This window comes from Euprymna scolopes, chromosome 17 (genome assembly GCF_053919585.1).
Source record: "Euprymna scolopes isolate OS-2025 chromosome 17, ASM5391958v1, whole genome shotgun sequence".
Lineage (NCBI taxonomy): Eukaryota > Metazoa > Mollusca > Cephalopoda > Sepiida > Sepiolidae > Euprymna > Euprymna scolopes.
This window is the reverse complement of record NC_136498.1, coordinates 17,848,024-17,874,284: the sequence shown is the minus strand read 5'-3', so window position 1 is coordinate 17,874,284 and position 26,261 is coordinate 17,848,024. Positions and strand designations below refer to the sequence as shown.

The window sequence follows — 26,261 nt, the reverse complement described above, 5'->3', positions numbered from 1 at the left end:
GTTAAGCAACTGTTGAGGGCTTCCACCAGCATATCTGTAACGCCCATGGAACATTTGTTAGAACGCGCTCGAGCCATTATCAGAGATGAGGAGGACCTGAGGGAACCGGTTGTAATGATGGCGCAGGCAGCCAAGACTAATGCTGAAAAGAGTCCCAGTTTGAGACCCACGACCAATGGGAGATGTTTCTGCTGTGGCCAGCGAGGCCATATCGCAAGAAATTGTACTAACAAGGGGCGGGGGCGCCCGCGCTGTTTCCAATGTGGTAGCTATGGACATTTATCCCAAAATTGTGCGGGAAATGCATCAGGGGGCAGGACGTCAGCGCCGCCCTGTTCCCCGGACAAGATTTAATTGAGGCGCAACCGACAATAAATGTGTACATGGACCAAGTGCTTTGTTCAGCTCTTCTCGACTCCGGGTGCTCACACACCATCATGAGTGCCAAGTTGTGTCGAAACTGGACAAAGCAGAACATCAAAGTAACCACAATAGGTGGCAATACGCAAGCTTGCTGTGGAGCCGGAACTGTCAAAGTCCACACAGACTCTGGTGTGGCCGCAAACATTAATGTGCTGGTGATGCAAGGGGATTTGCTGGGATTCGATGTACTCTTGGGATATGATGCTATTAAGGCACTGGGGGGAGTGGTTATCGGAAGAGATGGGACTGTGCGATTTTTGGAAACCCCAGTGTGTGCTGCAGTTCACATTGATCGGCCTGATTTTAAGGTGGACTACGACCCTCACCAAAAAGCATGGACTGCATCGTGGAAGTGAACAGAAGGAAGGGTGCCAACCGAACTCAAGAATAGCATTGCAGAGTACTCGATACCCAACGAGGCCCGTAATGATTACGAGAAAGAACTTGAGGCATGGATCCAGGATGGATGGCTGATTCCCTACCCCAACAAGCTGGGACCACCCAAGGGTCTGATTCCCTTAATGGCTGTAGTCCAGCATAACAAATCAAAAGTTCGTCCGGTGCTGGACTATCGTGAACTCAATAGATACATTGAGACGTACACTGCCGATTCTGACGTGTGCGCCAGCAAGCTGAGAGAATGGCGCCAGGAGGGCTCCAATGTGTCTATAGTAGACTTGCGGAAGGCTTATTTGCAGGTGCGAGTGGATGAGACATTGTGGCCGTTCCAGACAGTGTGGTTCCGGGGTCAGAGATACTGTCTTACTCGGCTTGGCTTTGGGCTGAATGTGGCACCGCAAATCATGAAGACCATCGTAAATGCAGTGTTGTCCCAGGAAAAGACCACTGAGGACGCAACATCGGCCTATATTGATGATGTGTATGTCAATGAAGATGTACAATCTGCATCGCACGTCAGAGAAAAGTTAGCTCAATTCGGGTTGGAGTGCAAGGATCCCGAACGTCTGAGGGATGGAGCACGGGTATTAGGATTGGACGTTTGCGGGAAAGACGGTACCTTACGATGGAGGCGTGGCAGTGAGATTCCAACCATCCCTGATGTTATTACGCGGCGGACTATTTTTTCCTTGTGTGGGAAACTTATTGGTCACTTACGAGCATGTGGCTGGCTCCGAGCAGCTGTGGATGTCATCAAACGCAGGGCAAGTTTAGTAACTACAGGTTGGGATGATATATCTGATGATGCTCTTCTAACTCTGATGATGACAGAAACCCTAGAGAGAGTTAACAAGGACGATCCTTCCCGTGGAGAATGGTGTGTCGATGGGGACACTGTGAATGTGTGAGTTGACGCTAGTTCTTTGGCATTGGGAGTGTTATTGGAGCAACGTGGAAATGTAATTGAAGACGCATGCTGGCTGCAACCCGTGAATGATGCTCAACACATCAACCTGGCGGAACTGGGTGCTGTTGTGAAGGGTTTAAATCTGGCACTGCAATGGCAGTCGAAGAAGTTACACTTGTACACGGATTCTCTCTGTGTCTACCACTGGGTGTCCGACACTCTCTCGGGACGAACAAGAGTCCGTACTAAGGCAGCCAGTGAGATGTTAATCCGGCGGAGGCTAAACACCCTGAAGAGTCTGGTATCAGAATATGACCTGTCGGTGAGTGTAACGCTCGTGGCATCACACTGTAATCGTTCAGACCAACTAACCCATGTGCCTCACAAATGGTATGAAGCTGTGAAGACAGGCGTGGAGTTCACTGCTCGATCTTGCGCAGTTGGCGCAATTAGCTCATGCCAAATACAAAGAATTCATGTGCAGAGTGGACATCCAGGTATCAAAAGAACTTTGTATTTTGCGAGGCGTGTGGACCCGGCAGTGACAAGGGTGGATGTCAGGCAGATCATCAAGCACTGTGAGGCATGCCAGTCTATCGATCCTGCACCTGAGCAATGGCAGAAGGGGCGATTGGAAGTTGAGCATGTGTGGCAAAGATTAGCGATGGATATTACCCATTACAGTGGTAAGCCCTTTCTAACCCTTATCGACTGTGGACCCACTCGTTTTGCGGTGTGGCAGCAAATGACCAGGCAGGACTCAGCGAATGTTGTCCGCCAACTGTCATCTATCTTTTCTGAGCGAGGTGCGCCGGAAGAGATATTGACGGACAACGATGCTGCTTTTTGTAGCCACCAAGTTCGGCAGTTGTTGAATGAGTGGGGTGTCCGACTACAACTGCGATGTGCTCATGTGCCATCAGGGAATGGCATTGCTGAGATGAGCCATCGCAGCATCAAGAGAATTGCTGCCAGAAAGCAATGCACCATTACGGAGGCCATGTATTGGTATAACATCACACCAAAGGATGGGAAGACACTAACAACAGCACCGACCAATGCCATACACAAATACCGTGTTAGGATAAAGGGCATTGACACTGTCCAACCAATCAACGAGGAGAGTCATAACAAATACAAGGTAGGGGATCCAGTTTGGGTTACACCCCCTGGAAACCGGTGCACCACCAAGTTCAAGCGAGGACGAATATCTGGAGTGGTCAGCCAGCAGTCGGTCCTTGTTGATGGAACCCCACGCCATGTGCGCGATCTTCGCCCGGCTAGTGAAGTACATCCCACAACTACAGAGAGCGATGAATCATCAGATGATGAGCTGCTAATGAGTGAGGTCACCGAGCAAGAGAGTGGTAGTTGTAGTTCGTCTGATCAGGCAGGATCAGAACCAGAACCAGAACCAGAACCTCACACAGAACCAGAACCAGAACCTGAATCCGAGAGTGTAAATACCACCCTTCACAGAAGCCAACGAACTAAGAGGCCACCCCCGGAGTGCACTCTATTTGATCATCAGATCAGAGGGGAGTGTAGTACTTACCAACACAACAAACGCCCTCGTGTTTGTGCCTTGTATAGGCATGCGCAACAACAAAACTTGGGTTTTTATAAGCGGAAGTTTCGAGGTTGTCAGGAATCTACAGGTGCATGCGCAAGAGAAGGGATTGAGATAGTGGTATGAAGGCAGGTCGAGTGAGAAGGTTGTGGTTGTTGTTGTCATTGGACGTTACAGTGACGCGTGCGTTAGCAGGTGATTAAGAGGCGGTTTATTTTTGTGTGTCAAGTCGCGCACCTCGGTGAAGGTCATATAAATCGTTCACCTCGGTGAAGGTGAAGGTCATATAAATTTATTTTCAAATCTTTCTATAACTTTTATTTTTAAAACTATTCTATTTATTTGCCTAAAAGGTTTTTTCTGTCTTTCATGCCAAAGAAATTCTTTTACATAGAAATCTAAGTGAAATCTTCTACAACCGAGCATTGATTTAATAAACCATTTATGGCAGTTCCAATAGCTTTTTATTAGATACGTGCAAAATGAATTGCCGATGCTCAAAATGTATAAAAGTTTTGACCCTGTAGCAGTCGAAAATCACTACAATGATAGGCAGGAGCGAAATCTTGCGGCTCGAGATTTAAGTCTACCGTCATCCCGTGTTGTCTAATCACAAGCCAGCTCTCAGTTACATGATCGAGTATATAAAACGTGAAACCGGCAACAAGCTCTCTCTTTTTTCCTGTTCTAGCTGGCAGCCGACATTGCCTGGGGCCAACCTGGCTATCTTCACACACGACCTTCTTTCTCATGCTACAGGACTTTTTATCCTTTGTCCACAGGCTGCACACACACGAACTTTCTTTATCATGCTACAGAACTGCTCACGTAAAAATACTGCCCACATTTTCACTGAAAGTGACAAAACATTTCAATCGGATACGTTTCCCCGAAACGAACAAAAAAATCTTTTCTTTTACAACAGCTACATATAAAATATTAAAATAAAAATTTAAAAAAAAAACACCAGCTTTTTTTTTCTTACTATCTCTCTGCTGTAAACTCACACTTCGGATATTTAAACAAACAAGCAAAAACATGGGTCAACTCGGCGTCATTAAAGCACATGGTGTAAATATCCGTAGCAATAAAGCAACCTGGATGCATTAAGAGAATATTTAAAAAGTAAAATGGGTCGAATTGACAACATTTTACAACGTGACGTAAATGTTCTTTGCGACAAGAAACATTCCCCTCGCAAATTTATGTGACAAAAAAAATTCTTTTCACTGAAAAAGTAACATTTTTCCCCCACAGAAAAAATGAATAAGTGTTCACCGAACATTCGAGTCAAAACATAACCGCATTACTGGTGACTAGCCATCCAAAATATCCTTTACTGGCACTCGAAATATTTTTTTTCACAACCTCCACCGGAGGTAATTTCTGATGGTTGGTTGGTTAGTTGGTTGGTTGTTTTTGTTTTACGGCATATTAACCCTTTTCAGGTTATTTAATGCCGAATCCAAAGATTTTGAAGAAAAAAGTTTTAATAGAATATATTTGTTGTTTTCAAGTCGGTTTCTATTTAACCCATAGTTGGGACCCTAACAGGTACTACCACTCCGGGTCAGAGTGGACTTGAGAGCAATGGCAATTAAAGGGTGGCTCCACACTCCCCAAAGCCCGCAAGCTGGGGCCTCACCACTGGATATAGTTTAAGGTCATATCCAGGACCGGTAATTTCTAAAGTAAACTCGTCAATAAAACAATTCGTCATCGACGTTTAGCAACGAGCAATTTAACGACTTTAAATCTCCCCGGAATAGTTCAAATTTAAAGAAATTTTATATAATTCTACAAAAACAAATTTGAAAACGGTCCGAAGCATCAAGCCTTGTGTTGACACAAAAAGAAATGGATTTTACAAGCAGCTGTCATGGACGGACATATTCAAAATCCTTACTACTTCGAATTTTCTAATATACAACTTACTGTCATAGACGGACACACATAAAAGAACCTTTTTTTGATTTCAATAAATATGTTTAAACAATCCAACAACGGGGTATCTGTAGCAGTCGAAAATCGCTACAATAACAGGCAGGGACGAAATCTCTCGGCTCGAGATTTAAATCTACCATCTTCCTGGCTTGTGCAATCACAAACCAGCTCTCAGTCACGTGACCGATTATATAAAACGTGAAACCGGTAACCAGCTCTCTCTCTCTCTCTCTCTCTCTCTCTCTCTCTCTCTCTTCCTGCTCTGGCTAGTAGCAGACATCGCCTGGTGCTTTTGCTCCAAGCTAACGTGAATACCACAAGCCATCATGGCTACCTTCACACATGAACTTTCTTTATCATGCTACAGGACTGCTCACTGCTCACGTCGATACATACAAGTAGACTAGACATACGCTCCTACAACATTTAAACACACTGAATACTTTTCTCTTTCTTTCTCCGTTAACTGACCTATCTAATCTACGTCTCTGACCATCTAATCCTTTGTCACAACTACTACTGACTGAAACACGTGTATCGAACTGAACTATTCTCTCCTTCAACAAGCCGGTACAATATTCAATCTATCCTTACACACAAGAACACTTTAAGCTACTAACCCGTTTTTCTCATCAGTTTGCCCCGTATTTAAGAATTCAGGTGATAAGTCATCTCCCTCTCAGTACAGACCAATAAGTCTCCTGTGTGTTATGAGTAAGTTGCTGGAATCCATATTAAATAGAGAAATAGTCAACCACATCAGCAGGAATAACCTTCTTAGTGACACACAATATGGTTTCCGCTCTGCAAGATCTACCGCAGATGTGCTGACGGTTATATCCCACAGGATTAGTGAATCTCTTGACAAAGGCTTCCTTTCTAGGGCAATTGCTCTTGACATATCAAAGGCCTTCAACAAGGTATGGCATAAGGGTCTACTTCACAAGATTTCCAGCTACAGTATAACTGGAAATGTTTTCTCAATCATTAAATCCTTTCTCTCAGATAGGCTCATAAGAGTAGTGGTAGATGGACAAAAATCGGAGGCCTGCAATATAAATGCTGGAGTCCCTCAGGGGTCAATCCTGGGCCCAACTCTCTTCCTGATCTACATCAATGACCTCCCTAAACACATACTTAAATCATTCGTTGACATCTATGCTGATGACACGACCATCTTCGGCAACACATCAAAGGCTGTAAATGACAAAGTTCTCTCTGATTCTCTCTCCTCTGATCTCGAGCGTGTGGTTCAGTGAGGGAAGATGTGGCTGGTTACCTTTAATGCATCCAAAACCAAACTCCTATCCTTACATCATCAACGTTCTGATCCCCAGCTGGCATCAATTGTGATGAATGGCTCTCGTCTGGGTGAGGCCCCGTGTTTTGACAAGCTTCTGGGTTTGACCTTTACTCCTGATCTGAAATGGAACACGTACATCAAGTCTGTTGCCAAGGTCGCTGGAAAGATGGTGGGATCCTTCTACCGCTCCAGAAGATATCTCACTACTGATGCAATTCTCTATCTATATAAAAGCCAAGTACGTCCAAGGATGGAATACTGTTGCCATATCTGGGCAGGAGCTGCTAAAAACAGCCTATCCTGCCTTGACAGAGTACAAAATAGACTTCGTGGCTTAGTGGGGGATGCCCTTTTCTCTACCATGCAACCTCTCTCCCACAGAAGAGACGTTGCGAGCCTGTCCTTGTTTTATCGTTATTTCCATGGCAGATGCTCGTCTGAACTCCAATCTCTGGTCCCCCCTCGCCAATCTTTCACGAAAAACACCCGTCTAGCTGAATCCACTGTGAAAAATTTCCCCCACTCTATATCTGTGCCTAAATCAAAACGTGGATTCCATGAACAAAGCTTCTTTCTTAGAACTGCACGCCTGTGGAACTCTGTTCCGTCTGCCTGCTTCCCTCCAGACTACAACTTGGATGTCTTCAAGTCCAATGTTAACAAATTCCTTATGAACCGCCCCTTTAAGTAAACACTTCATCAAATCTCCTCACTAACGTAATGTACTTGCAATAACCCTTATCCCTGAGTGGCTTCCGGGCCTTGATAAGTGGTGATCACTGTAAAAAAAAAATTCTTATACACGCTACTAACGAAGATGACAAATAAAGTTGTTTTTTAACTTAAAATGAGCCTTCATTTCTTTGTCTTTATATATAACTAAAACCCCTCCTTAAATCCAAATTAACAAAGGAAATTAACAAATTTTAATGAAATTTTCAGTATTTATCAAATAATGATCACGGAATATAATGAATCAATGTTTTTTTTTATCTTAAGTGTAAATGTATTATTTTGTTTAAACAAAAAACACCTTTACTAAAGTTATGGTTTTCAGTAATAAAAAAATGAATGAATTTATTTTTGCTTTTTATGAAAATAAAGACTCGTAAATTGTAACAATAAAAAAAAGAGTTTTTTTTTCAGGAACGTTACGAAAAAAGCCCCTAAAGTCCATATATGATGAATTTGATATAACTCGAAAAAATTTAATTTCTTGAACTACCAGTATTATCAGCGAATTAAGCATTGTTTTAATATTTTCACACAAAAAAAATTATAATTGCAAAAAATATTTTTTACTTTTATTTAATTACAGGTTACGTGTAAGATTCTAATATTTTGCTTGCTTGACTGAACGTGTAACTGTCGGCGTAACATAATTTTTATAGAATCTTGGAAAAAAAAATTAATTTAAAAGCAGGAACACCAAAAATAATTCAATTAAAAAGATGGTAAAAATTATACAAACGTTCATGATAGGAATGTACGGATGCACGGCTGGGGAAAAAACAACAACATCCCCTAGCTTCGTTTAACTACCTGACATCATTTTTAGACAGCCTTTCGACTGTTTGAGATTTAGACTTCTGTATAATTTATGTGACGATGACTTTGTTTTGTTCTGGTTGAACGAAGCGAAAATCTGTCACTTTTGGGGGCTAATTAAGTTTCTTTTTTTTCTTTTTTTTTTTTTGTACAAAAAGGGTGCTTTTATTTTTATTTAATTCAATATCTTAGGACTTTTCTTTTCTAATTATCTTTGAAATAGACCCCGAAAACTAATATTTATCTTTCAAAAGATTTTTTCAACAAACTTATTTAACTTCACAATTTACCTGAACGTGTTGGCTCGCCGTGAAAACATTTTTCATTATAATTTTTTTTTTTTTTTTTTTTCCACCTAGACAAATATTTTTCCCCTTTGGAAATTAACTTTAATTTCTAATCTTTCAAATACAATCAAAAAGTAGTCGGAAACCTACAAAAGATTATGATAAATCGGCTTTCAAAACTAAGTCCCCCCTATCTTTATTCATCCATTTTTGCCCGTACCTACATTTTGTTTTAGTTGGGATGCGACATCCTACCACATGCCGGACATCCACTTACTATCTCATACATTCCAACCGAGAGATCTTTTTAAGGTTCTAACCCTCTCTTTTGGTACAATTATTTATATCTTTCTTGCACTTGATTCACTGGGTATATTCGCCAGGTTGTTCTTCAAATTCTTTTTCATTAATCCGGTTGCTCCTATAATTACTGGAATGATGGAGATCTTCCTAAGATTCCAGTTTCTTTTTATGTCATACGACGATCTTGGTATTTCGTTATCTTTTCCCTCTCAGCTCTGTAACCCAGCATCACTTGGGACACTGTTATTAAGGTTGCTTATTTTTCTTTTTGTTCAATATCACTATGTCAGGTTTAACAGCTCCGTTTTCTAAGTATGTAGTTGTAGGAATTGCATAGTCATAGTGGACGACTTATTTCCAACTGTTCTTTTCTGGTATATATCGCTAGGACTTGCTGCTACATTCGATATTTAACTTTTTATAGGTGGTCCAGTGGAGATATTTATACACTCCGTTGTGCAGCTGCAGCATTATATAATAGCCGTCTCCGATCAGAATCTCGCTGCTGGGTGTCAGGTGACTTTCACTTTCTACTTCTGTATGGCCGAACCTTTATATAATAATATATGTTCGTCTGCACAGCACGGATGTTCTTAGCATAAAGAACTATTTATTTATTTCACCGGTTAGAAGGTCGGTGTAATAAGAAATTATTACACTCACTTCACGTGTTTAAAAAAAAAACAAAGTTAAATATTTCTTCCTTCTACTAATAAAATAATGTTTCAACGCTCTTTGGTAAGTAACTTTATTTAGTCATTTTAAAATGCCATTTTATTTCATTAATTTTGTTTTAAAAAGGGGTTTCCATGATTTGTTATTATGTAAAGAAATTGTCCTTCAAGTTGTGTTTTGAGGGTCGTTAGGTTTACTTGATTTCTTTTCGATTTAATTAAATTTTACTGCATGTATTTGTATAAATACTCTAAAAAAATGTATATATATATATAATATATATATATATATATATATATATATATATATATATATGAGTCCTTGGTTATATTTAAGTGGTTAACTCTCAAAAGGTTTGCAACTTTTATCGACTAGGTTTGTGTCTGTTTTTCCAAGCGGTGACGAGGCAAATTAATCCACCTTAGTAAATTTGAGCCATTTTCAAAAAATAGTTAGCAAAAATAAAAACGGTACTAATGCAGAATACGGGCCGTGCTGAAATAATAATTAGAAACCCATAGGGAGGTGGGGGGGGCATTGTTAATTAATCTGGGTAATGTCCAGCAGTGCTTGGAAAAAATCAAGCTACCGGAAGTGGATATCGTTGATTATGGAACGGAACGGAGTCAAGACACGAAAAACCAAATCATATATTTATTTTTAAAAATTAAGTTAGCTTTAACATTTCTTGTGTCATCACGGAACAAAAAGAAATGACTTTTAAGCAAACAAAAAACATTTCTTGTATTATCAAATAATAAAACAAATATTTTCTCTAAAAAAAAAAAAAATAGTTTTAACACTAGTTTTGCAACGAAACAAAAAAAAAACATCTAATGAATTATATAACTTATATATTTATAGGGCAGACTCATAGTGGAAATGTGGTTTGGTAGAATAACCAATTTATAATCGGGATTTATCAATTTTTAGAACCGAGGTTGCGTGTGTCGCAATTTTATTGAAGTCGAAAGTAGGAGTGTATCCGCGGGACCATTAAAGGTAGACACCACCAAAAATGGCCGAAAAATCAAGTTGTTGTTGTTGTTGTTGTTTTTTTAAAACGAAATTATATTTATTAAAATCCATTATTTCTGAGTAACTATTTTTTTCCAGAAAGATAAAACCCTGAATTTTATCATATAGAAAGCAGAATAATGTAAAACTTTTTCTGCTATTTTTAATTAAATTTTAAATGTTAAAATTTCCCAAAAAGTTAACAATTGACATTTGTCTTGCACAAAAAACCTATATAAATAGTTAAAAAAAAAAAAAAAAGTTTTTAAAAGAATTTGTTTATAACTAACTAAGATTTAGGGTGATTTTCTGAGAATATGCAAAAATATTATAAGTACCTGGATTTCAAATAATTCCACTTATTCATATAAGCAACTAGTTACTTCGCGTCGATTTGAGACAATGTTTACATTTATACTTGATAAAAAGCAAACTACCGAAGACCAAACAGGCCAAAAAAAAACTTATTTTTCAGTGACGAAAATTTCAATGTATTATTAACGCTGAGGCTGGCCAGTACCAGATGGGTGATCATTTGTATGAGTTTGGTTTTCAATGTGTATGTGTGTGGGGGTCAGGCTCCCCAAAATGGGGGGGGGCAATTTAAAGCAGAATAAAAAAAATTATTTCAGCGCGTTTGGTCCACCGTAGTCGAAAGGCGGCAAACGTTATTTTAAGCATATTTGGAACCCCCTCAAAACGGGGTGTGGGGGGGGGGGGTTGTAAGCAAAAAAAAAAATATATATATATATATCTTTTCTGAAAAATACGTACATTGTTATAAAGTTCATTCTTCTCTTAATAATCTCTGAAAATTTTGTATTGATTGGATAATTACTGGATTTTTGGTAGATATTTAAAAAGTACTTACCTGCCCCCTCCCTCCACCCCCCAGTTTTGGCGGTGCCTAATTAAAGGAAAATTTAACGGGATCGCCGATTAATAGAACGGTTTCACCAATCCACATACTTGCATAAAAATTAAAAATTAAATCCGGAAAATAATGACGCTCGACAAACAACACAAAATCCTTGTATTAACACGAAATAAACAACATTTATTTACGTGTTGGAAATATTAAATTGTTTCAACGTAAGTGTTTTCTTGTGTGGAATGTTCGGTCAATGTGCACTGGTTGTCTAACCTGCAAAGAGTGTTTATTCCGAAAGCCATTCTTAACATAAGGAGGTTGAAAATTAAAAAAAAAATGACTTTCGGAATAATAGGTACGGGCAAAAATGGACGGACAAAAATGGGGGACCTAGTTTTGAAAACCGATTTATCATAATTTTTTTGTAGGTTTCTGACTACTTTTTTAATTGTATTTGAAAGATTAAGGACTAAAATTAATTTCCAAAAGGAAAAAAATATTTGTACACGTGAAAAAAAAAAAAAAGTTATGAAAATGTTTTCATGGCGAGCTACCAAATTCAGCTAAATTTTGAAGTTAAATAAATTCATTGTAAAAACACCTTTAAAAGATAAATATTTTTTTGTTTTTTTGGTGGGGGGGGTCTATTTCAAAGATTATTAGTAAAGTCCTAAGATATTGAATTAAATAAATAAAAACACCTTGTTTGTACAAAACATGAATTAATTAGCCCAAAACCGAGTGATTCTGGCGATCGCGAAAGCAACAAACTAAAATTTTGTAAACACGAAAATTACGAAGACCCAAAATTTCAGACAGTCGAAAGGATGTCTGAAAATTCAGAATCGCAGGAAGAGTTTGCGGGATTAGTAGTTTAACAGAAACAAGATTTTGTGTCGTTTTCTGGAGTAAAAACTTCTGAAGTCAGTTTCAAAATGGCTGCAGATCTGGAAGGAAGATGGCTTCTCATCTTGACACAAAATGACTATGTTCGGTTGACTCAGTAAATACTACTTGTGAGAAACAAGGCATTTACTTGTTCAGTGGTCAGATAATCTTTGTGTTTCTTGCTCCACAAGCATCAATAGTAATGATAAGGATACCTAGTTGCTGCTGTCTTAATGCCCCCATCATGCATAATGTTCCAGGTTGGCCTATTATAACAAATGTTACTCCAAACACTGTGAATAAATATGAAGATTATACAGAACTTGAAGCATAAAACCTCTCGCTATGTAATGCCTCCTATTTTTATTCCGCCTAAATAGATGAGAGGAGATTTCAAATTGCATTCTTATGATGACTGAGCATATGCATTCATGACCTCCAAAGTTTTATCTCGTTGTTGTAGATATTGAGGGTGTGAGGCTTTTAGATACAATCTCTGTCATGAGCATGTGTCAGAAGCAGAGATGCCTCATTGAATTCCTGGCAAAATTGCATTGAGAATGGTGGTAACTATGGAGAAACAGAAATTCTCGAGCATAAAAAAATTATACTCCCATCTTTGAAGCTTTTCAACTTTTTGAATTAAAAAAAAAATAGGAAGCTTTACTTTTGGAAAGACCCTTGTAAAATGACTGAACCCGAAAAGAGTTGATTTGCCATAAAACAAAACGACCAAACCAATCCCAGGTTGTAAAATGCATCTCTTTCAAGATTTTTATTATTCTTGTCTTTTAATCTTTGCTTTATCACATTTTCAGATGCTGGCAGTCCGTCGTGCTTCTTTGCATAGAAATCTACACTCATCTGCAGTACGAGCACGTCCATTAATACCCATTGTAATTGAGTCGTCCGGCCGTGGTGAACGTGCTTATGATATTTACTCCAGGTTATTAAAAGAAAGAATAATATGTGTTATGGGACCAGTAAGACCTTTTTTTTTCTTTCCAGAATTTTTTCATTCTTTCTTTTAGTTCTTGTCCAGATTTCTTCCTTCAAACAAAATCAAGAAAAATCTGTATGATGTACGTATTTGTGACGAAATGAAAATATCATATTCCAAAAAACACATAAATTGATCAAGTAGTTTTATTTTTAATTAAGAATATCAAATTTTTGTGAGTAATGTGGTGGGGGCACTGTCTTGCATCACCATTTTAAAAAATAATCTCAAGGGAGAGAACTCGAGTTACTAAAAGAAAGAATGTGTTATGGGACCAGTAAGATCTTTTTTCTTCTTCTTTTACAAATTCTTTTTTTTTATTTTTATTTTAATGGAAATCACTCCAGACAAGGCATGAAGCCACTTGATGTAACGAACTAACAAGAATGAAAGATGATCATCAAAAAAAATCAAGTGATACCTATTGACCAAGTAGGAGGAAAACAGTCAGCAGTAAGAGAGTTCAACAAGCCTGCAGTTACTGGAATAGGAAGCTGTATTACAATAAGGTATCAAAACAATGGATTGATGGAGACCACTTGACCAACAAGTCAAACAAGCTGAAACAAAGGAAGCAGGGAATAAATCAGACAATTCTAAAGAACGCATCTTTATAGAAAAGACTGGGACTAGCATCATTACATTTGTGAGAGATAGGTTGCAGAGAAGAAAGTGTGATGCCAATCAAATTACATATACAATTCAGCACCTTATCAAGTACCCTCAAATGGGGCAAAACTTCATCCACCCAAATAATATCTAATCAATCAGCATATCTAATGGTAGATTTGTAGAGATAGAGAATAGCCTCAAGTATGAGAAGTGTTTAGAGAAAACAAACTTTATAGGAAGCAGAAAGAGTAATGGATCTAATATATGAACTCCAAGAAAAATTGGATGAGAAAGAAAAACTAAGAAGTTTTACAGTCGATTTCTCGTCAAGAGCAGAACCATTCATAAAAATTTTTTGGCAGTAGATGCGAACTATGTGGCGATAGTGAAATTAAGTTACTGTTCATTATTCTACTAAAACATAAGTTTTTAAAGAAACATAAAAAATAATTCTGAAGCTATGAAACTTAACAATGTACACCGATATACTTTATTAATTTCACAATATTTTTAGTTAACTTTGATCAGTCATATCTTCAATTTTAGTCATCATTAAAATATAAATCACATGACACAAGAATATCCAATCAAATTTAAACCTGTGGATTTTTATCAGAATGTAACAGTTTATCTTTCAGTTTTGAGCATTTCCATTTTTAACTGTTTTTTTTTTTAATTGCATTTTCACCCCAAACAAGGCACTGTGCCACTTTGATGTAGGGACTACTATCTGGAACACAATTTGCAGGGTTAATAATATGTAGAGAGTTTCACAGTAAGATGTCTGTTTACATTACACTTGAACTTCTGCATGTCAGTACAATCAGGGAAGCAGGGAACCAGAAGGAAATTCCAAAGTCTAGCAGTTCTAGGGAAGAAACTATTAGAGTAGAAGACTTTTTTACATCTAAGGATCTCTGTGTAGGGGTGGAATTTTGCTGATTGTTAGGTTTGTTGGGGGGGGGTACAAGGGCTTGTAGTTCGTCAGAGCACCTACCATTAAAATACTTGTAAAACAGGCAGAGGGATTCAACATTTCATCAATGGGACAGCAACTGAAGCCTAGCAGATAGTGCAGAACCTATTAGGTTGGCGACTCTCTTTTGAACCCTGTCTAAGAGGGAGAGACTAGTAGCAGATGCACCAGCCCAAATGTGGCAACAATACTCCATACATGAGTGAATGGTAGTCTTGTAGAAGTACAGGGTACTCTCATGTGTAAGTAACCTTTTAACACGGTAGAGAGAGCCCACCTTCTTTGCAGCAGCCTTGGCAATGCACTCAATGTATCTATTCCAACTCCTGTTCCCTGTGAACGTTAAGCCAAGAAGTTTGAATGAAGTAACTTAAGGTAATGTATCATTAGCTATGGCTATTTGTGGTAGAGAAAGTTTCTTGTAGTTATTTAAAGAAGCTTAGTTGTGACAGCATTAAATGTGACCATCGATTTTTGTCCCCATTCAACTACAGACTAGAGATCTTCCTCTTGGGTTTCCGCCATTGCCTTGGATACATGTTCATTTGTTTTCCCCTCAAGCCTGTTATAGAGCATGATGTCATCAGCAAATATACCCATCACAGAGACCATTTTATCCTTGGATTTGATGATACTTGGACCTTTTTGATTCCTGATATTCATAAGTCACCTCCATTTATGAATATCAAGAATAATAAAAGTTCAAGAATCGACCCCTGAGGTACACCTACATTTATATCATTATATATTTTATATTGTTTGGACAACCATCGAGGACAACCTGAATTCTTCTCTTATTTAAGAAGGATTTAATTATGTTAAAGTATTTGTCCAGTAATACCATAGGATCTGATTTTCATGTGACATACCCTGTCAAAAAAAAGAAAAGAAAAAAAGGGCACATGAAATTTTCATCATTCGAATGCTAATTTTATTTTATTTCCATCTGCTTAAAAGTCGTTTTAAAAATTGGCCCACAAATAAGATGTTGCTTGTTTAATCACATAAGTGTGAAATTTTAATGCTAGTCTAACCTTCTGCAGAGGGGGGTAAATAAAAACTAACCTATTTCTGGACAGGTCTTTATTTATCCTTCTTTCTCTCAAGTCTATTCCTTCCAGGTTTTCATGACCTTCCCCATGTGAACTGACTCCGATATCTGTTCTACATCTGCTAACCCAAGAATTAGCATCCATTCTTTCAACATGGCCATAATATTGAAGTCTTCTGTTCTGCTACACACGTCTCCTTACACTGTCCAAATTTAATCATCCTCTGTGCTTATTTAAAAAAAAATACAAATTATTGTGAAGTTTTATCACTATGTTCTCATGCAAGACTCTAAAACTTCTTGGCCCTTTTTTTCTCATCCAATCTCTCTTGCAGTTCATAAATTACATCCATTGCTCTTTCTGCTTCTCGTAAACTCTGTTTTTTATCTCTTTAAACACTTGCTCACACTTTTGGCCATTCTTCTGTCTCTACAAATCTATTATTAGAAATGGTGTATTATTGTTAGAGAAACTCATAAAACAGTATTAACATAGACATGAAACCTGGCCGGGATTGAGAATGTGTTGCATGGAGAGAAGCAACACGATGGGTCTGTGATTGTAGTAGAATTTACTGTAATGTGAGTCTTAAAAACAAGCTTAGATCTGGTAATTTCGGGGAGCGAATAAATCTGGACAGTACAAGGAAATATGTGCAGAATAGGAAACTGCATTAGTTTAGTTACATTGAAAATGCTTGGGTTTAGATGTTGAGGTAGTAGGGTTAGTAGGCAAGGGATGGCCAAACAAAACAAGCTACATTCTCTTTCCATAATTTTTTAAAAAAGTAACAACCATTTTTCTGACTTTTTGAGATGAGGATTGATGATTGATATTATTTGGATTATCCGGACTACTGCTCTCACCTTGAATTTTATTTTCAAAACATTTCAGCTGATGTAACTTTCAATCTTCTGCAGGTGTATCTTGTCAAACCAAGAATATTTCTGTTGGACTCTGAAATCTATACGGAATTTTCAACGGAACCCTTAATTTGATCCACGGGGATAGCATGCTCTTGTTCTTTCAGCCATGACTAGATAATTCACAATTGTATTCTGAGTATTGTTCACACTGAGGATTGAACCTTCAACCTCCAGAATAGTGTCACTTACAACTAAATTTTACCAAGTACTTTATCCATTACACCATGAGTCCTTGTGGACTTCTAGGTTTTCTACTCAGTCATGGCTGACAGAACAAAAGCATGCTACCCTTGTTGATTAAATAAAAGGTTTAGTTAAAAATTCTGTGCAGATTACCTAGTTCAACAAAAATATTTCCACATTTGACAAGCTACACCTGAAGAAGGTTGGATGTTACATTGATTGAAACGTGAAAATTACATTAAACATAAGAACAGTAGTCCGAAGAATCTGTACGTGATGTTGCCAAGCTAATCAAGAACCTTGATTCCAGTAAAACAACCGGCCCTGGCGGTATTCCAATTATAGTACTCAAAAGACTTCAACCAGAACTAGCATCCATCCTTACAAAACTGTTTAAATGTTATCTTAAGGAGAATTGCTTCCCATCACCCTGGAAAATCTCATCAGTATGCCCTGTATTTAAGAATTCAGGTGTTTGCTCATCTCCCTCTCAGTACAGGCCAATAAGTCTCCTGTGCATCATGAGTAAGTTGCTGGAATCTATGTTAAATAGAGAAGTAATCAACCATCTCGGCAAAAATAACCTTCTTAGTGACACGTAATATGGTTTCTGTTCTGCTAGATCTACAGCTGATGTACTTACAGTTATATCTCATAGGATTAGCAAATCTCGACGGAGGCTACCTTTCTAGGGCAATTGCTCTTGACATATCAAAGGCCTTTGATAGAGTATGGCATAAAGGTTTACTTCACAAAATCTCCAGCTACGGTATAGCTGGAAATGTCTTCTCAATTATTAAATCATTTCTCTCTGATAGGTTCATAAGAGTAGTGGTTAATGGGCAGAAATTAGAAGCTCTCAGTATTAATGCTGGAGTCCCCCAGGGGTCCATCCTGGACCCAACTTTCTTCCTGATCTACATTAATGATCTTCCAAATCACATCCTTACATCATTCGTAGACATTTATGCTGATGACACAACTATCTATGGTAGCACATCTAAGACAGTAAACGACCAAGTTCTCTCTGATTCTCTCTCCTCTGATCTTGAGCAAGTGGTACAATGGGGAAACAGGTGGCTTGTTACTTTTAATGCATCTAAAACCAAGCTCTGATCCCCATCTTGCATCAATTGAAATGAATGGCTCTCGTCTTGGGGAAGCCTCATGTTTTAACAAGCTTCTGGGCTTGGCCTTTACTCCTGATCTTAAATAGAACACATACATTAAATCCCTTGCCAAGGCCGCTGGAAAAATGGTTGGATCTTTCTATCGATCCAGTAGATATCTCACTGCTGATATATAAGAGCTAGGTACGTCCTAGGATGGAGTACTGTTGCCAGATTTGGGTAAGAGCTGCTAGAAAGGACTTATCCTGCCTTGGTAGAGTTCAAAATAGACTTTGTAGCCTCGTAGGGGATGTTCTTTTCTCTTCCCTGCAACCTCTTTCTCAAAGAAGAGCTGTTGCAAGTTTATCTCTGCTTTATCGTTATTTTCATGACAAGTGCTCGGCTGAACTCCAATCTATGGTCCCCCCCTCGCCAAACTTTCACAAGAAACACCCGTCTAGCATAAAACACTATAACTAGTTTCCCCTCACTCTTTACCTGTGCCTAAACCTAAACGTAGATTCAATGAGCAAAGCTTCTTTCTTAGAACTGCATGCCTGTGGAATTGTCTTCCGTTCTCCTGCTTTCCAGCTGACTACAATATGGTTGTCTTCAAATCTAACGTAAACAAGTTTTTGATGAGCCATTCCATATAAGTTAACAAATTTACCGAATCTCCATTACTAACGATTACTATATTGTCCAATTTCTACTGTACACTCTTTAACCCTTATCCTTGAGTGGCCTCTTGGCCTTGATAAGTGGTGATGCCTATGTAAAAAAAAAAAAAAAAATTTTTTAATCCAAAAAATAAAAACTAATAATCATTCAAACCCTTTTTTTAAAAACTGGATTTTGTTTTCTAATTTCATTTCAGATTAATGATGATTTATCGAGCCTCGTAGTTGCACAATTGCTTTTCCTTCAGTCTGAAAGCAGCAAGAAAGCGATTCATATGTACATCAACAGTCCTGGTGAGTTGCTGTGTTTTTCTCTTAGAATCAATCTCTCCTTTATATAAGTGAAAGAAAATTAAAACTGTAAGTTCAACTTTACAATCAAAATTTATTGTTCGACTGTATACTCCAAAAAACAATTTACAAAGTCCTTATTCTGTGGAGTTTCAAAGAATGCTATTCTTGTTATTCTTCTCTGATTTCTTTATGTCCTCTGATGAGAAGAATAACAAGAATAGCATTCTTTGAAACTCCACAGAATAAGGACTTTGTAAATTGTTTTTTGGAGTATTCAGTCGAACAATAAATTTTGATTTTTAAAATTCAACTTAGAGTTTTAATTTTCTTTCTCTTATAATAAGCTCTACTTTCTATTGTGTGTTGAGCTTTTTTATTTGGTTGGGATTAAATATCTATATATGAATACTGGTATTTATATTAGTTTGAAGTTTACCAATGCATATATCAGGTAAACACTATAACCCTTTGATTTCTTTACTATATATATATATATATATATATATATATATAAATTTCATACCTTACATTAAAATCCACTTAAAATTATTAGGGGGGTAAATTTGATTGGATATTCTTGGGATTTCACAGGCAATTTAAACCCAAATAACCAATTCTAGTGTCATGTGATTTGTGTTTCTAGAACTGAAAATATATCTGATTAAATTTACAAAGAATATTTCAAAATTGATAAGGTATATCTATGTACATCATTAAGTTTCAGAATTGATTTTATGTAAATTATTGATAATTCTTAATTATACATTAATTTCTTTAAAACCTTAAGTTTTGTTGAATTTAGCAACTTAATTTTGCCACATAGCAAGTCGGCATTCCCTTCACAAAAATAGAAACACTTTCATATTAATGTTTTGTGAGATATTCTGAGTTTGACACTTTAAAAAATAATTTTTCTTTAAGTTTTTAAAATTGTTTGTAAAAAAAAACAAAAAACAATAATTCATTTTTTTAATTTTTTTTAAATATTTAAATTCTCATATGATTACATACAACACAAAAAGTATTATCTACAAAGGCTTTAAAAAATGTATCTACTATATTTATTTGTTCACTTAAAGGTCAACTCTTACCTAACCATGACCTTATCAAAGGAATGTATACAGATTTTGCATAACTTCTCTACTGACCTCCTTCACATGTTTCCATTTCCATCATGAAAATATGTGTCCACGGATAACTATTTTAAATAAATGAATAAATAAACTGCACATGTATTTATTCATTTATTTGTTGATTGGTGCTGTACATGTATATGTGCAGTTTATTTATTTATTTGTTGATTCATGCTGCACATGTATATGTGCAGCACCTATCAACCTTAAGCATCTAAACCAAAATTATTCAAACCAGTAAACTGCAAAGTGTCGCTGCTGCTGTTTCTACAAGATACTATGAAAGGTAAGGCTAGAAGAACAACCATAAAGCCGGGGGGGGGGGGTAGAAAAGTCGGGACTAGCTGGTCACATAGGAAAAGAAAAAGGAACACGCTTCCCTTTGTAGAACGAGGTCAATTGAGTCAGACGACTCAAAGAAGCGGCACATATAGTTAAAAATCAAAAATTACTAAGCAAACCAAGATTAGAAATTCATAGCATTTGAGGGTCTCTAAATGTAGGAAAAATAAAAATTGTACAACTTTAAAATTTTGGGGGTAGAAGGGAGATAATCCCTTCTCGATCTTTATTAGAGTTGCCTCCCCCTTTGTCAACCAATTTTTTTTTTACATATACGAACCCGTTGTCATAAAATAGAGACTAACTCAAAGAATACAAAAATATCTAGAGCCAGTAACTTTTCTCCTTTCTTTTCCTAGACAACAATCAATATGTCTGACGATGGTCGAAGTCCAAACCGACCGAAACATTTCACAAATAAAACTCAAGGTGAGAACAATAGTCTGATCAAAACAAGTAATATAAATAATCAACCCTCATCTCAAAAAAGTTCAGGATTCATTTGTTCATTTTTATAATTTACAATAATTTGATGGTGTTGTTCTGAGTATTCACTGCTTTTGAAACTAGCCTCCCAGAAAGCTTCCAGGGACTTTTCTTTTTAATTGGGAGTCGCCACCTAGCAAGGTCCGAATGCCACTCGAGGATGAAGGTTAACAACAGTAAGGTAGTAGTGTAGTAATCGTTAATGGTGTAAATTAGATAGAATTTGATTATTCGTGGGGACAGCTCAACAAGAACTTGTTTACATTGGATCTGAAGGTTACCATGCTGTATTCAACCAGGAAACAGACCAGCAGAACAGTGTTCCATAGGCGGGCAGTTTTGGGAAAGAAGCATTGTTCATAGTCTGCATTTAGATTAAGGCACAGATAAAGAGTGGGGGAAATCATATAGTGGTTGTAGCTAATTGAGTTTTTTTTTTTTTTTTTTTTTTTTTTTTGTGAAAGTTTAGCCAGGGCTGACTATAGATTGGAACTCGTCAAGCACTTACCATGAAAATAATGATAGACCAGAGTCAGGCTTGCAACTCCTCTTCTGACGTTGCAGGGAAGAGAAAAGGGCATCACCTACTAGGTTTTAAAGCCGGTTTTGAACTCTATCAAGGTTGGATTGGGCACACCAAGCAGCGCCTGACCAGATTGGTAACAATTGTCTATTTTAGGGTGTACCTGGCTATAATACAGATATAGAGGATTGCATCTATAGTGAGATACCTACTGGAGCAGTAGAGTGATCCAACCATTTTTCCAGTTAGATTACATCAGATAAATACTTTTGTTTTGTTTTTTATTCATTCTTTTATTCATATTTTTCGTTCATTTCTTACATTCATTTTTTTTTCATTCATTTTGTCCTTCAATTTTTTCATTCAGTTTTTTATTCATTTTCCTTCATTTTACATCCATATTTCTTTCATCCATATTTCTTTCATTAATTATTTTCATTTGTTTTCCTTTATTTTGAATTGACTCTAGTAAAAAAATAAAATAAAAAATTTAATATATGATTTTGTGGTATTTTTACTTTTTATTTCTTTTTAAAGGTGGTTCTGTGACAGCTGGCCTTGGTATCTATGACACAATGCAATATGTCCAGCCTCCTGTGGCCACTTGGTGTGTCGGTCAAGCATGTAGCATGGCCTCTCTCTTGTTGTGTGCTGGAAGCCCAGGCATGAGACACTCGCTTCCAAATTCTAGAATCATGATTCATCAACCATCAGGACAAGTTGGTGTAAGCAGCCAAGATTTTCTTTTCATCATCGTTTTTATTTTTAAGAAATTTTGTTGCCTTATAAAAAAATAATAATCAAAACACGTTTTAAGATTTCTTATAATTGAAAGAAATTCTGTAAATAATTAATTAATGGCAAGAAATAGTTTTCTAAAAATGTTTGAGATTTGGAGTATTTAGTATGCAACTAAGTTCTTACAATTTTTTTTTTAAGGTTTAATTGTAATATCTTTGTCAACGTATAAAATTTGTTCATCTCAGTTGCATAATTTTGGGGTTATTTTTTTTTTTTTTTTTTTTTTCGCTTTTCATAATTTAATACAACAATTTTCAGAATTTTTTTTTTTTTTTTTTTTTTTTTGTAGGGTCAAGCAACTGATATTATGATTCATGCAGAAGAAATTGTTAAATTAAAAAAACAGATCAACTCTTTGTATCAAAAGCATACAAATCAACCATTGGAAAGCATTGGTGAGTTTCTAAATATTTTTTTCTTTAGATTTCATCCATAGATGTTTTCAAAAACTTGCATTTTTATTAAACGCAGAATATTATTTTTCTGAACTTTTGAGATGAGGATTAATAATTTGTATTCTTCAGACTACTATTCTCATCCAAACAAGCAAGCTTTAAGGTTTAAGACTTCCAAAAATTTATACTAGAATTTTTCACAAATGTGCTATTCTCCTCAACTGTTAGGAAATAGGAGAGAAAAGTAAAAAAGATATATAACAAAAGAAAAGTAAGTTTATTGAGTTACAAAAGAAATAGAAAATAGAGTTTAAAATTAGACTGTGGATAGTAATTTGTTCCTTAACGCAGACAAAAGAGAGCTAATGTGGGGTTCTAATTAAAGTGTAGCAATGACTAACAAAAGAATCAAACAATGGATGCAGATATATTTAGATTTGGTTTGCAGGCACTTTAAGGTTGACAATGGGTTTTATAATGCGGTGGAGCGGTTTGCAGAGGTTTGTGTTTTGCAACATTTTTATGACAATGCCCGGTTGACAATAATTGGGAACGTTTTAGCAATTTGATGACAGTTGAATCGTGAGTTGGACACAGTCGAGGGCAGTTTATTGCTCAGAGGTTCCCAAGAAAGATTGGATTCTAAGTTAAGTGAAAGTAGATCGGGCCAAAAAGAAAATCACTCAAGACTAACACAACCAGACAACTATTAACGGGCAACGTTAAGGTTCTACGTTACACGACAGTATCACGCACACACATATATACATTAATTTACATCAAATACTTGTCTTATATTGTTTATCATGGCGTAATCACAAAGGTGATTTGGCTACTCAAGGACCCATAGCGTAATAAAGTACTAGGTAAAATTCACTTCTAAGTGATGCTCTTCTGGAAGGTGACGGTTCAATCTTCAATGTGGACAATACTAAAACTAGAACTGCAGATTACTTTAAACTTCTACCCAGTCATGGTTGATGGAATGAGAGCATGCTGTCCCAATAAAGGGTTCCATACAAAATTTCTTGCAGATTCAGAAGTTTAACAGAAAATTTCTCAAGTTTGATAAGATACACCTAAATAAGATCAGAGGTTACATCAGTCGAAACATTGTGAGAATAACTCTAAAAATGAGAACAGTAGTTGGAATAACCAAAATAATGTTGAATAGTCGTTCAAATTCTGTAATTGTAATCGTGGTAATTCTTTAAAAAAAAATTACCCAAACATTTTTTTTAACCTTTCTAACATTATTAGAAAAATTAATCAAGTATGTCCCCAATCAATCCAATTCTTTCGGAATTATTTTTGATTTTTTTTTTTTTTTTTTTTTTTTTTTTTTTCGGTACTTATGCAAAATACGGACCCTGCTGAAATAAAAACCTTATTATTTAAAAACTAGTCTTAACATAAGAGGGAGTACTTTTTAACTGGTCTGTACTTTCATTTGAAAAACCTATCTAAAAATAATAGCATGATTCGTATTCTACACAAGTACCTATTCCTTTTTTATGAACAAGGGAAATAACTCTTGAATAAACAATTCTAGAGTTACTTCCCTTGACAAATGTTTTCCAACAAAATGTATTTGGCTTGAATCTTTAAAAAAAAAAAAAATGCACACATGGTTGAGGTGTGTTTTTTATAATTTATATTTTTATTCACTGTTTATATTTGCAGAAGAAAGGATGGAACGTGATTTGTTCATGAGTCCTACCGATGCTCGTAATTTTGGCTTAATAGATACGATATTAGAACATCCACCGAGCCTGGAAGAAGAAAAAAATCAGAAAACTTCTTAACAAAGAGTAAAAAAAAAAAAACTAGCGAAAAACTGTTATTCAAGTGAAATTGCAGAATAATTAAAACTGAGAATAAGTTTCATAATAAAATTATATCCAAAAGAATAAATTGCTTTTTTGTTTGTTTCTTTCTTTTTTCTTTTTTTTTTTTTGTTTTGTTTTGTCTATTTTTGTTAGGAAATAAATGTTTCATAATAAAATTACATCAAAAAGAATAAAGTGTTTGTATTTTGTTACTTTTTTTTATTTTGTAATAAACTATAACTTTTACATATAATATATTTGAGCCATAACAAAAAACGAATTTAAAATTTTACCATGAAAATTATTTTTTTCTGTTCAAATGTTCAACTTTTATAATGTTATAGTTTACACAGAAAAAAAATGTTTTGGTTCGTTTATTTATTTATTTTTTTTTTTAAGGGGGATGCTACTGTAGATTACTACCCTCAGCTAAAGAATCCTTGGAAAATGAGATTCTACTTTTCTTTCTTTTTGTTCATTTTCGATTACATGTGAACTGAAAAACTTGACAGTTTTATGCTGAAGTTTCATGATAATATCTAAATTCACAAGCGATCCCTAGTCACTTGTATTTCTCTGTCATGGAAATGTCAATGTCCTCTGACATACAGCACTTGGTATTTCTAAATGGTCACTCAGGTTCAACGTTGCTTAACTTCCACAATCTAACAAGAACTAGTGAGTCACATTGATTAAGGTTGTGAGTGAATTATTTCTACAATCAAACAACTGATAGCTCTCTGTAGATATCTCTTTGCCGATACAATACTCTATCTGTATAAGAGCCAAGTATGTCCGAGGATAGGGCAGGAGCTTCTCGGAGAACTCTATCCTGCTCTGACAGAGTTCAAAGTCAGCTTCAAAATCTAATAATGATTCTCTTTTCTCTTCTCTGCGACTTCTTTACCACAGAAGAGACACTGCACACCTATATTTGTTCTATCTTTATTTTCATGGTAAGTGCTCGTCTGAGCTTCAGCCTATGATTTCCCCCCCCCCCGCTTGCCAAACTGTCACCAAACAAGCACTCATCTAGCTACAACCACTATCAACAATTTCACCCACTTTCTATCTGTGCCTAACTCTAAATGCAGATCCGATGAACAAAACTTTTCCTAAAGCTACTTGCCTGTGTAACTCTGTTACACTGGCCTGCTTTCCAGCTGACTACAATAGTCATCTGCAAGTCCAATGTAAACAAGTTCTTGTTGAGCCGTCCCCTTAAATAATCAAATTATAATAAACGTCCACCACTTACAATTACTATGTTGTTGTTCCGATGATCACCATACACTTATTTACCCTTATCCTCGAGTTGCCTTCGGGTCTTGATAAATGGTGACTCCCTTGTAAAAAAAATTAAAAAAAAAAAAAAAAAAAACTAAGTAATAAGATTTTAAAAATGGCTGAATATCTAGAATACACTTATTATAAATTCTTTTCCATAATCCACATGTTCTGTTTAGCGGAAAAAAAAACTTTGTATATCTGAGTCTTGATCCTTCAGTATGTTGCAAAATAGGTCAAAAAATTCAAAATGGCTTGCAAAATTAAATAAAACTTTTTAAAAAAAAAAAAAAAAGTCTACCTTTAATTTTGATTATTATAATGTTCACTCCAAAGTCGAAGCGATAGCAAGTTGAGCGTTTCCTAATCATTTAATACCATTTGTTTTCCAAATCTGCTCAGCTATGAATACTGTTTTTTTATTTTGCTTAAAATTGATATTACAAGTTAATTTATACATTTTTATCTATTTTTAATGTCATTACATATTTTTTAATT

The 26,261-nt window shown here is 36.2% G+C and overlaps 1 protein-coding gene across 1 annotated transcript; it reads left to right on the top strand.

Moving 5' to 3' along the window:
• Positions 1-9,262: 9,262 nt before the first annotated feature.
• On the top strand, positions 9,263-24,561 carry LOC145296706 (ATP-dependent Clp protease proteolytic subunit, mitochondrial-like). The gene is made up of 6 exons (XM_080142682.1): positions 9,263-9,422; positions 12,954-13,118; positions 18,871-18,967; positions 21,989-22,176; positions 22,542-22,647; positions 24,331-24,561. Exons 1-6 carry the CDS (start codon positions 9,405-9,407, stop codon positions 24,450-24,452), a joined length of 696 nt encoding a protein of 231 aa, XP_079998808.1. The 5' UTR covers positions 9,263-9,404; the 3' UTR covers positions 24,453-24,561.
• Positions 24,562-26,261: the final 1,700 nt, after the last annotated feature.

Excerpts from the sequence above, each read along its gene's own strand:
- LOC145296706 (XM_080142682.1), top strand. Across the intron at positions 13,119-18,870 it reads TAATATGTGTTATGGGACCA|ATTAATGATGATTTATCGAG; the intron begins GTAAGACCTTTT and ends ATTTCATTTCAG. Across the intron at positions 22,648-24,330 it reads TCAACCATTGGAAAGCATTG|AAGAAAGGATGGAACGTGAT; the intron begins GTGAGTTTCTAA and ends TTATATTTGCAG.